At 36.9% G+C, this 13483-nt stretch overlaps 1 protein-coding gene across 1 annotated transcript in view; it reads right to left on the reverse strand.

The window, feature by feature from the left end:
• LOC106872129 (uncharacterized) overlaps positions 1-13483 on the reverse strand; it is a 185982-nt gene that overhangs the window by 16308 nt on the left and 156191 nt on the right. The window contains exons 79-85 of the mRNA XM_052965662.2: positions 12376-12521; positions 10728-10916; positions 8997-9108; positions 7776-8164; positions 5975-6197; positions 4294-4482; positions 1869-2063 (exon numbers count right to left, since the gene is read on the reverse strand). Of these exons, the coding sequence (XP_052821622.2) occupies positions 1869-2063; positions 4294-4482; positions 5975-6197; positions 7776-8164; positions 8997-9108; positions 10728-10916; positions 12376-12521 (1443 nt within the window). The remainder of the gene's footprint in view (positions 1-1868; positions 2064-4293; positions 4483-5974; positions 6198-7775; positions 8165-8996; positions 9109-10727; positions 10917-12375; positions 12522-13483) is intronic.

The following is a 13483-nucleotide window of genomic DNA, read 5'->3' on the forward strand; positions in this document are numbered from 1 at the left end:
CAGGTGTAGGATTCAAATGAGAGGCAATTTCCTATAGTGAAGATCCCATCCAATCAATTATAGTAGAGAGAAATGGATGTCAGAATTCATAGTAATGATGATGGTGGAAATAGTATTAAATAATGTGACACATTATATAAGTAAATCATGTGATCAATTATCCTGCCATTGTACTGTTTCTGCGATTCCATTGTAGTATTATTGTGAATTGGCAGAATCATTTCAATATCTGTTCAGCACTATATGTTCTGAACCCAAAAGTCCCATTAAGTCAACTTTGCCTTTCAGCTTTCTGGAGTTGGTGGTGGTGTTGATAAGGTACCACTCAAGTATTGAGGTAAATATAATTAACTTGTAGGTGCAGTTACCTCCCTTGAAAGCAGGTTTAAACAAGCTCATGCTAGATGGCATTTGAGTGGTGAGATTCTGATATGAGGCCTTGCGACTTAATCTTCTGGTATCTAGACGTCGGAACGCAAGGGCATGGTCTAGTTGGCTCTCTTATGACACGTGGCGACTAGCAGACATGAGGTAATGCACAGAAGAAGATCATGGCCTCCACGCATCAAACTCCTTCCATTTATCATTCAGCTTATATATATATATATATGTATATATATATATGTGTGTGTGTGTGTGTGTGTGTGAGGCCGACATTAAAGGTATTTAAAGTTATAGCCTTGTTCTATGTATTTTTTTTGTACGGTGTTCCCATCAAATGATATTAGAGCCTTCTGAAGGAGTCAACCTTTAGATGACTCCACAACCCTGATACAAACAGCATCTAAAAACTAAACAAACCCATCCACCAAACTTCTAGCCTTGGTAGAAGCAACAACAACCACCACCACCCTGAAAAATAAACCTTTGGTAAAGAGTACATCAGTAATCTATGGACATTTAAGAGGTTATGTATTAGAGGATGTAAGCTCTTCACAGCTTATCTGACTCAAGACTGCTTGTGGGCGCGTTTGAAAATCCCAAATTCCTGTAAAGGATGGGAAGGTAGTTGGAGCCATGGGGTGCTTTGATTCAACTTAGGTGGTGACTTTTCACCAGGGTATAATTGGCTCTAATTGTTTTATTTGATATTATTATTTGTATGCTTTATATAGAATACTCCATTAAAAAAAATAATTTTGTTGTACTAAACTTCACATTTTTTACATCCACTTTGTAAAAAATGCCTTGTAAGATTTGCTCTAGCTCTTTCTGTTCTGACTTCAAATCCTGCTGTGCTTAACTTTGCATTTCATCCCTCTTGGGTTGATAAAATAGAGTATCAGTTAAGTACTGGGGTTGATGGTATTGGCTAAACCACCACCTCTTAAAAGCTGCTAGTTTTTGTCTAAATTAGAAACAATTATTGTTACTGTTATTATTAGTATCATCATTAGGGTGGTAAGCTTAGCGGCATTTTGTCCATTTGTATGTTCTGAGTTAAAATTCTGCTGTGGTCCACTTTGCTTTTCATCCTTTCAGGATCAATAAATTAATTACCAATTGAGCACTGCTGTTGATGTAATCAACTAGTCCCCTCTCCTAAAATTTCAATCCTTGTGCCTATAGTAGAAAGGATTATTAGTATCATCACTTCTATTTCTGGTAAAAAGAGCAGTAGATGACAAAAACAATAGAACCTCAGATGAAATGTGTTGTAATATTTGATTATATCACTTTATATTTTAAGTTGAAATTCTGCCAGTGTAGCTTTTGCTTTTCATCCTTCAGTGGAGTGGGGCAATAAGAATAAGTACCTGTCAAAAACTGATCAATTAAATAAAACAAATAACTTCTCATACATTTATGAAATTGTGTTGAAGCTAGAATTCATGATCATTTCTAACAAAACAACAGAAAATACTTACTTGCAAGTCTGTGGAGTTAATATTTTCAACATCGTCTGCATTCGCCCAACCATGAATCATGTTTGTTCGTAAGTGAAAAGTTGTATACAACAGGCAAATATTGTACAGAAGCAATGGCCAATGTGTACTAGAGTTCATGTTTAAAATATCTGGATTCAACTGAGTGGATGACCACTGTAGGTCGTCTTTGGCATGCTGAAACAACAATATATATATGTGATGATGATAAACAAACACACAGTTGCACTTGTACACATAACACTAAAATTAATGAACCAGAACTGTCGATATGACAGATATATAAGAATATATGTAGTTTGACCAATAAATATTTGAACTGTTGCCATAGTAACGAAGCTAAAGCACGCAGAGTGAAGCTGCTTGTCTCAGATTGACCTTGAATGCTGCTGTGCATGCACACTAAGTTTTAACATTCTAGCTCACTTCTGCTGTTTACAGCAGTGCTAGGAAGGAAGGTGTGTAGCATGTGATCATTGCATTGACCATAACAGAGAAAGTTGAGCAGAGAAATCTGCATCAAATTTTGCCAAAAGCTTGGCGATACCTGCTGAGAGGTCTACACAAAGTTTTTAAAAAGTTTCCATCGTTCTTAACACAATCAAGCAGATCTTGTGCAACTGAAACCCGACTGTCTTTTTGGTCAACTGAAAACAGTTTTGGCACAAACTTGGCAGACATGTGTCACATACACAAATCTTCAGTGATAATGGACTGAAGTGAATTGTAGTTAATCTGCACATCCTCTGATAACTCACGGATGGTGATTCAATGATTTCCCCTCACAGCTACATGAACATATGCAATGTTTTTTTCAGTTTTGCTGGATACAGGCTTCCCAGAATGTTCGTCAATATCGACATTTTTTCAGCCATCTTGGAAACATCTGAAACACTTATACATTTGTGTGCGGCTCATACACTCCTCTCCATACACTTTCTGCACCTTTGCGTAGGCCTCTGAACAAGTATCGCCATGACAACTTTCTTTGTGATGGTCAATGCGACGATCACACATTACACACATTCCGTCCAAGCACTGTTATATACAGCGGAAGTGAGCTAGATGTTAAAACTTAGTAAACATGCACAGCAGTGTTTAAGGTCAATCTTTGCCAAGCAGCTTCAGTCTGCATGCTTTAGCTTCAATACTATGGCAACAGTACGGATCCTTATTGATCAGACCTTGTATCTATCACAATGTATTGTAAATTCTTTTAGATTTTTGTAATATTTACATACTTGATTTTCTGAGTGTGTGTATGTGTGTGTATGCATGCATGAGTGAATGAGAAGTGTATCTCTTCAAATGATATTGGAAAAGTGACAATGGCACTTTCTGTTTGATTCATTGATGTTGTTGTTATCATTTTGGCTTATGTTGCAAAGTTGTGCATTTTCCTGAATTGCTTGTATTATTGGAGCTGGGTTTTTGTGTGAGGGTTTTGGAGACTGTAGGAATCTTATTTGAGCCTGTTGTGTTGTGTTTTAACTTATTTCATCCTACTGGGGAGAGAGTTAGTCTAGATAAAATGCAGTTTGATTTTGTGACTAGAGAAGAAGTTCCAGGTAGGGAACCACAGTCATAGTAAGTTGGAAGACAGACAAATCACAAATCCCTTCAGGTAGATGGCCCTGCTCAATCTGCAGAAAAGGTGGCGGTAGGAACTCCATAAGATGCACCCAGTGTAAGCTTTGGACACATAAAAGGTGCAGCAACATCAGGGGAAGGTTAACAGGGAAACTAACTTTTGTATGTGGAGGGTGCACAGGTACAATAAATCCTGAAAATGTGCAGAAAATAGACTCCATCAACTGCCAGTGGGGTAAGCCAGAGGTAGTAGATAATTTCTGTTATTTAGCTGATCAAGTTAGTAGTAGAAGAAAATGTGCTGAGAGTGCAGCTGTTAGAATAAGATTAGGCTGGGCAAAGTTCAGAGAGCTCCTACCCATGCTGGCAACAAAGGACCTCTTTCTCAGAATGAAAGGCAGATTGCACGATGCCTGTGTGCAGACAGCTATGCTATATGGCAGTGAAACATGGCCTGTAACAGCTGAGGACATGCACAGGCTTGAAAGAAATAAAGCCAGTATGCTTTGCTGGATGTGCAATGTCAGTGAGCATGTTTGTCAGAGTGTGTGCATCTTGAGAGAAAAGTTAGGCATAAGAGGAATCAGATGTGGTGTAAAAAGTAAATATAAATATTGAAGATTTTCATCTCTAGAGATGAGATTAGCAATCCAAAAATTATAATCTTGCTCAATGATTACATAAACCAAATTTCACAGTCTATATGCCTAATGTCTCACACTCATTCTATCAATATTCAGTGCATATTTAATTAGAAAACTGGTGAACCAGAAATGGCTCAATAGAACAATAAGACAAACTAAAATTACAATCTCACCATTGGAGAATTAATAAAGATTTTGAAACAACTATCCAGAAGTTGAGTTGGAAGATCTTTGAAGTCTACATCAACAGACAAGCAACAGCGGAACATAGGATTTGGTACTGTCTTTTCTAAGAGCCATGAAGAGACTTTCAACAGGAGTGAAGGCCAATTGTGAGCATTCTTCAGAATTATCCATACGTCCTTGATAAATAAATATTACACATCAGTTTAAATACACATGTAGTAAATTTTTAAGTTCTAGGAATGTAAAAAATCCCTTATTAGAATCTCTTACACACCTTCTTTCTCTCTCATCTACATCTGTGTCACACATATACACACACACATATATATGATGAACTTTCAATTTCTGTCTACCAAATCCACTAACGAGGCTTTAGTTGGTTTAAGGCTATAGTAGAAGACACTTGACCACGGTGCCACACAATGGGACTGAACCTGGAAGCATGTGGTTGGGAAACAAACTTCTTACCACACAACTATGCCAGCACCTATACATAGAGTGATTCTAATCATATAATATGCATAATTATCATGTTCTTTGTAATATGTTGTCTCTAGTTACATAGCTTATCAGCTCTAATTATCTTTAGTTATAAGGTGCCTCCAGCAATATAGTGTCTCTAGTGTATATAGCACTATTAGCTATTCAGTGATTTTAAATTACACAATGTCTCCAATTATATAGTTGTTTCTAGCTAATTGATGTTTCCTGTGTCTCTAGTTATACAGTGTCTAGTTTTATGGCATCATAACCCCATCCTTGCTACAATGTATTTGATTTCATAAGACAAAGTTCTCTTGATTATAAAGAGTATCTATGAAGTACTTGAAAGAGAATGTCAAGAACTTGATACTTTCTGTAGAATATTTGCTAATGTCTCTAGAAGACTTGGTCATGAACTTTTAGGCTGATTAGGCTAAAGCTCATCCTGGTTTCCACTGTGTATAAGAAACAGTAAAAACAATACTCTCTACTGAATGAGATATTAATCCATAACAGGGTTAATACCAAACTGTTAGTGGTATTCATTTTCAATTGAGTAGATTGGAGCAACATTAAAATGAAATGTTTTGTTCAGGAATATAATGTGCTACATGGCCTGACTATTTAGCCACAAACCTTCCTAATATCTATACAGTACATTGTATTCTCTATAGAGTAGTAGAAACTGTTTACAGAGTATTCGGTAGTGAGTATGAAAAAAATAATGTGGCGTCTGTAATGTATATAAGACACACACACACACCACTTGAATTAAAAAAAAAATTATTAAAAGCAAGTAACATTCAATTAGAAAGGACTACATATATATGTAGAGTGAAAATAATTCATTAGATAGAAATTGTGATTGACTGTGATTGGTGTTTTGTCAGTAATAACTTGTTTAACTGACAAAACTTAAAATGACAGTCACTTTGTATTTCTGGCTAATAAATTACATATACATATAAACAAACACAAGCGCGCGCGCGCACGCACGCACGCACGCACGCACGCACGCACGCACGCACGCACGCACGCACGCACGCACGCACGCACGCACGCACGCACGCACGCACGCACACACGCGCACACACACACACACACACACACACACACACACACACACACACACGCACGCACGCACGCACGCACGCACGCACGCACGCACTCTTCTTCTGTATTTACCTGAGGCATTTTCTGCCAGATGTATTTCCTCAGTGCTGTCTCAGCCGAAGAAGAACAGGTTGAGACATGTAAAGAAATCATTTCATATTTTTGTCCTTTAAAAAAATTTGAAAAGAAGACATCAGCTTCTCCACTTTGGGTGTTGGTAAGCACAAGAATGGGGTATGTAGGATTGGTCATGGTGACTACAAGTGGAATGTTCGGGAGAAAGTTAGTAACAAATCTGAAGGAAAAATGAAAGAAGAAATTCTTGTAGAAAGGTGAACTCATGTTAAACAGAAATCAATATCAAATATTATTTCATAGAAAATATGAAGAATAAACAAATAGAGAATGAAAATAATTGTGTCATTATTTGATTGTTATAAGATTTCACTTCTTACAATTGTCTTTAATGTGTTATGATTAAAAATCACTGTTTAACAGTATTATTATTAATTTTTTTTAGCAATTTAGTTAGAGATATGTCCTTTTTAGTCCACTCAGGTTGGTGAGATTGATGTGGTGGATGCTTGATCTGAATGTCTGCTCGTTCGTTTCTACAGGAAAAACATTTGTGAGAAGGGAAGTTAGAATTTGGCTTGAATGTTTGCAACAGAAAGAACTGTGATAAATTACACACATATATAAACAAACACAAGTGCACACATGCACGCACGTGCGCACACACACACAGGTGGTGTGTTAAGATAGGCAGAAAGTTAGGCACATTGCTCAAAGTAAAGTTAGAGGTGAGGTGACAGTATCCATGGCCTATGCAGATTCACTATGTTAATAAACTTACTCTCTTATATATCGGTTGTCTGTCCTAATCTGTTCTTTTACTGGCACTATGGCTTGTATCTCTCATTATGAGCTTTATGTTATATATATTTGTTTTTGTGTTCGACTGTGCGATATGGTAAAAAGGAGCCTTTTCTGTCTATGTCGCCATCTCCTTTGGTTCGCACGGTCGAATTATTACACTCCCATATTGGTGAGGTTATTCGGTTCCAATTTCTGTAGGCTGAAACCTACAGCAAAAATATGTGCAAGGAGAAAGTTCTATAGAGTGGTAGTTCTGGGATGTAAATACTGAGTAAAGTACTTAGTGTGGGATTTTGAGAGATGGGTGCATTAGGTAGGGATGGTATAGAGTTTGCTAGTTCAAAGGAGCAGAGTCATTATAGTTGAAGAGGAAGAGGGAAGAAATAGTATGTCTGGGGGCCATAAATTGTAGTCTGTTGGTAAATGTAGTGTATTGGTGTCTGTAAGCCAGTGGTTGTTATGTGATGGTGAATGAGTCTTCAACCAGTTTGTTGATCTACCAACTAGAGATGGCACATATAAATATAAGGAAAAAAATATACCTTAAATCTTTGGCCAATATAAAAGATTAAGTGTTCAATTCTGAAGGGAGGACTCCAGTGTAGTCTTAGCTGTTATGGCTAAAAGAAAATCTAGTTGCACTGACAGATAAGTGAGCTGCCTATAGTGTGGGATCTAGTCCGACTGACAACTCTTGGGTAAGTTGTTGTTTAGCCCTAGGTCACTCTTGATCATGATAATAACAACAATAATAATAATGAATTTTATTATTATTATTAAGCAGTAATGCTTTGTTGAACCATAACTCTTTGATTTTGTATGTGCAATATCCCTAGAATAATACGAGATTCATTTTGGTGAAGACTTCCTCAGAACAGAAACAGACTTGTTTTCTTTCTCACCAGTATAAAAAGAAAATTGCGTGTGAAAAGTGTCAGACTAGCAAACAAACAAGACTGAATATAATAGAGTAGTGAAAATAATATATACTTACTTGCTTCCAAGAACAGTACTAATATAAGAAGTAGCTTCTAGTAAAAATTCTTTTGGTCTTAATGCTCGCCAAAAGCATAGTATTTGCAATGGAGTGAGAACATTCAGTTTTGTTGGAAGACTATTGTATTGTTCAGGGTATTGGGAGTCAAACAACAGTTTCAAAGAAGAATCTTTGCCTTCTTTGGTCAGATTAACAAAAATTTCAGTAAACCAGCTGAATCTCATAGCTAAATTTTGTAAGTTGTGGAAAACTTCATCAGGCATCCATTCAAAAGGATTTTTGAGGGCTGCAATATTTTCCAGGGATGAATTTGTAGTAGATGTGGTCAAAGGATCTATCACAAATTTTCGCTCACCAGTAATGGTGTAACCCTTCAAGGAGTCAATCTGAATGGAGAGAAAACAACACTAGAAAAAGATATATTTAGACAAATGAAAAACACAAAATACGTAATACATCAGGGAGTAAATGAAAAGATATAACATAAAGGTACACACACACATACGTGTACATGCATTTATACAACACAGGACTCCATGGCACTGCATGGGTGCTTTTACATGGTACCACACAGGAGCTTTTATGTGGCACCGATGTTTGTTTTTATGCCTAGTTATATATAAAAAACACAGTTTAACATTAGGTCAAAAAAAATTACTCAATACTTTCTAGCACAGTACATATTTGCTCTCTTTTATGAGGATAAAAAAGGCTGACAGTAATTTTGAAGCTTTGACTTACTTGCCTTCAACAGAATGATAAAGGTGAACAAGCTGAAACTTCGAAGCCACTGGGCATGAACATGTGAATTTGTATATTTCATTTCATAGTGTGTATGTGTCATTGTTTCAGTTGTCTGTTTCTTTGTTTGCTCTGAAGGATTGCATTTTCGATTATTTGAAGCATCTTTCTCCCTATTCAGCAACCAAAGAATAACTCTAACCATCTAATGAGCATAATAGTATCTTTACTTGCAATGTATAAATTATATAGATTAAATTCATATTTTTTAAAAGACTGATCTAAGACTGATCACTTAAGGTGGTGAACTTGCAGAATTTTACAGTAAAAGGATATAAGGAAATATCATAAGGCATTTTAATCCCAAATTAGCCCTTACGCACACATACAATTTTTTTGTCTTCCTGACAGATCTTTCATTTTCTAACATTTTTCTACAAGAAAAAAATGAAGATAATAAGTGACAATAGTTCTTACCTCAAATGCTAGAAATAAAGTGAAAACAATTCGATCTTGATATCTGAGTGTTTGGATCATGTTTCGGTTAGCCAGGTAAGTTAATTGGTCAGCAACTTCACGAGAATTTGTACTGTGGAGATTCAGAAATGTACATCTTTATTTACAAATATTATGTAAATATTATGAATTCCATAATAAACATTCCTACACGAGACATATTTATCATGAACTACCAAACTAGACAGCTAGACTCTGAGGTTATAATACCATTCAAAGTTATCATACCATAGAAGCCCTAGAGAACACTTTTCCATGGAGTTACATACACAATGTTCAGAAGGAATGCACTCCCTTCCAGATTTGTGTGTGTGTGTGTGGGTGTGTGTGGTCAATATATATATATTTATATTTGAGGTTTATGTTTGGAGGGAGGAAAGGGGAAGGTGATTATTGTATTTAGGTATTGGAAAAAATATGTAGGCTTGAAATGTCTTAAGAGTTTTAATAATTTTTACATATCCAGGAAGAGACTAACTCAAGAGCTTCAGTTTGGTAGTTGGGTTTCAGAGAAGAGATTTGATAGGATTTAGTAGTTGTTGGCACTCCGTCACTTATGACGTCGGGGGTTCCAGTTGATCCGATCAACAGAATAGCCTGCTCGTGAAATTAACATGCAAGTGGCTGAGCAATCCACAGACACGTGTACCCTTAACGTATTTCTCGGGGATATTCAGCGTGACACAGTCTGTGACAAGGCTGGCCCTTTGAAATACAGGTACAACAGAAACAAGAAGTAAGAGTGAGAGAAAGTTGTGGTGGAAGAGTACAGCAGGGTTCGCCACCATCCCCTGCCGGAGCCTCGTGGAGCTTTTAGGTGTTTTCGCTCGATAAACACTCACAACGCCCGGTCTGGGAATCGAAACCGCGATCCTATGACCGCGAGTCCGCTGCCCTAACCACTGGGCCATTGTGCCTCCTGGATTTAGTAGTACAAGGTTGACAAAGTTGGTTGTTTGCTTGGCATGGTTGTGCTATTTTCATACTAATGCTATATGGAATATTTTTGAACTTCAATGACAATATATACTCTTTTACTCTCTTTTACTTCTTTCAGTTATTTGACTGTGGCCATACTAGAGCACCGCCTTTAGTCGAGCAAATCGACCCCAGGACTTGTTCTTTGTAAGCCTAGTACTTATTCTATCAGCGTCTTTTGCTGAACCGCTAGATTACTGGGATGTAAACACACCAGCATCAGTTGTCAAGCGATGCTGACATCACTACCACCATAACATCCTGAGTTCATGCTAGCATGGGTTGGACGATTTGACTGAGGACTGGCAAGCCAGGAGGCTGCACCAGGCTCCAATCTGATCTGACAGAGTTTCTACAGCTGGATGCCCTTCCTAATGCCAACCACTCCGAAAGTGTAGTGGGTGCTTTTATGTGCCACCGGCATGAAGGCCAGTCAGGCGGTTCTGGCAACAGCCACGCTCAAAATGGTGTTTTTTACATGCCACCTGCACGGGAGCCAGTCCAGCGGCACTGGCAACGACCTCGCTCGAATGATTTTGTAACGTACCACCAGCACAAGTGCTAGAAGGCAACACAAGTATATATATATATATATATATATATATATATATATATATATATAGAGAGAGAGAGAGAGAGAGAAAGAGAAAGAGAGATAGAGAGAAAGAGAAAGAGAGAGAGTCTGTTTAAAAAAATTTCAAATACAAACTTTACCAATCCAATTCATTAATGACCGAGTTAAATAGTTTTAAGAAAGATGAGTAAGGGCATCTGTAAAGAGGACAGAGTTGCTTCATGTGTTGCATGGTGTGGTAACATATTGCTCCTTGACTGGCAAGAATGGAAAAATGTTCTGTAGCTTCACGTAGAATATTCTCTTCTTCTTCTAACACAGTTAACAATCTGAAGATGAGAAAGGGAGAAAGTATCAGGGAAAAACTCTCAAAAAACAATATAATGGAAAATATCAGCTTGATATAATATTCATCATCACTATCATTTATAACAACCTCACAATCACTGATGTCCTCTCAATCATCACTACCACCATAACATCCTGAGTTCAAGTCCTAACGGGGTCAGTTATGTCTTTCAACCATCTGGGATTGGTAAAGTATCAGATAGGCTTATTGTTACTAGCATTAAAAATCAACACCCTCATCATTGTCTATGTTGGTTATTGGAGTTACATGTTACAAGCTCTGAAGATTTCGGAGTTTACCAGGTGTACAAGAAAAGTTATTTTTTATATTTTGGATTATCTAAAAGCAAAGGGTTTCCCAATTGTATGTGTGTGGAGGGGTCTGAGATATTTTGTGGAAGATTTCCACAAAATTAGACAGTTTTTTTTTTAAACATGGCCTCTCAGAATAAAATGGCCAGCCATGCTTGAAAGAAAATGAGTAGATAGAATTTCATTGTTTTTAGGAAAAAGAAAAAAAAAAAATCCCAGAAAATCTACAGAAACTCAAAACAAGAAAATGGAAAAAAATTACCCTTTAACAAAAGAATAAAAAATAGTGACATTACACAAAAAAATTTCAGATTTGGCAAACAATAACACGAGTACACATACAAAGATGAAAGGAGTCAATAAATTAGAGTACTAGTCAGGTACAGGAGTCAACAATATTGTCTAACTTCCTTCCCTGAATTTCAGGCTTTGTGTATGCTCTTCCCAACCACATGGTTTCAAGTTTTAGTCCCACAGTGTGACACTGTGGGCAAGTGTCTTCTACTATAGTTCTGGGTCAACCAAAGCCTTGTGAGTGGATTTAGTAGATAGAAACTGTAAGATGTCTGCCATGTATATGTCTGCAAAAAAGACCAATTGAATAGGTACTGGATTTTAAAAAAAGAATTGGGTTGATTTAGGAAATTACTATTTGTAAAGCTCACAATGAGATTTGTTTGACTATACCATTCAAGGCAGTGCTCCAGCATGGCCACAGTTCAATGACTAAAATAAGTAAAAGAAATAAATATTACAATTACTTAGGAGATCACATAAATTTCAATGATGAATATTTCAGTTATTTGATTCATAGAATTACTCACTTATTGTACTGTAATGTAGGTGGTTGAGTATTCCACAGATAATTGTTCCGTTAACATAAATTCCTGCAGATTCAGTGTTACAAAGTTTTTCATAAGTCTGGCCTTCTGAATAGCAGATATAGACCATACAACATGTTTTCATGCAGTTTCTATTAAACCAATTTCCCTTACGATATTTGAGTCAACTTAAATTCTGACTGTGGAATAAACTTCTTCAACCATTCAACCATACATGTTTATAGTCCCTTAGGTCCATACACACGGTATATTTCACAAACATATAAGTAAATTTTCAAACATTTACCGTTCTTTAATTTCACTATGCTGGTTCACCAGTTCAGTCAATTCTTTAACAGTTTGCTTTGACCTCAACAGGTCAACTTCCTGACACAGTCCCATTAGTAACTTGTCTTCAGTTTCAAGAAACTCCTTAGTTTTATCCCATTTCTCCTGAAGAATAACCAAGTGGGTAGTAAATACAATTATCATTTACACTATTTCAGGTCATTTGGAATGCAATATCACAGGATAACCACTTCTTTTGTAACAGGTTAAGTATTTTACTGATCATTAGTGGCAGTGGGAAGTATCTATGTAACATATATAAAATATAACATATTCCAACATTTGAGAAACAAAAAGGATAGGAAAGTAATTGTTATACACTGCACTGAATTTTACATAGACCCAGCAGAGTATACACACACACACACATTGTTCATTTGGTCAATGTCTGTTTTTCCATACTAATATATGTTGGATGAAAACTTATTATTGAGGCATGGATGTTCTTCTTAACACTAGACCTTACCTGGTTTGAAAGGAAAGGATTTTTTTTTCTACTTGCCTTCCTGAGCATGGAACTATGGAGTGATTTGATGACAGAGAATTGTCAACATAACACATTTGCTCAAGCAATTTCATCTGAATACATTGCAGAATGTAAAAACACACATATACATATATATATATGATGGACTATCATACAGCTTCTATCAACCAAATCCACTCACAAAGCATTGGCCAGACTGGAGCTATAGTAGAAGACACTTATCTAATAGGTGGGACTAAGGAGTTTGCTTTTCAACCACATATGTCCTCTGCATCCCTTTCTCAGCTGAGTGCCCTTTTCTTTAGGGCTTGCAGGTGGTGGTGTCACCTAAAAGTGCCAGTGCTGCATAAAAGTGCCTGTGCTGGTGCCATGTAAAAGCATCCAGGCTGGTTCCACATAAAGGTGCCTGTGCCACTGTCACATAAAAAGTACCCAGTATAGTCTGTGAAGCGGTTGGTGTGAGGAAGGGCATCCAACAATAGAAACTATGCTGAAATAGACAATTGGAAGCTGGGTAGCTCCCCAGCTGGCCAATTTCTGTCAAACCATCAAACCCATGCCAACATAGAAAGCAGACATT

The sequence above is a fragment of the Octopus bimaculoides genome, chromosome 2, assembly GCF_046866305.1.
Source record: "Octopus bimaculoides isolate indiv1 chromosome 2, ASM4686630v1, whole genome shotgun sequence".
Classification (NCBI taxonomy): domain Eukaryota; kingdom Metazoa; phylum Mollusca; class Cephalopoda; order Octopoda; family Octopodidae; genus Octopus; species Octopus bimaculoides.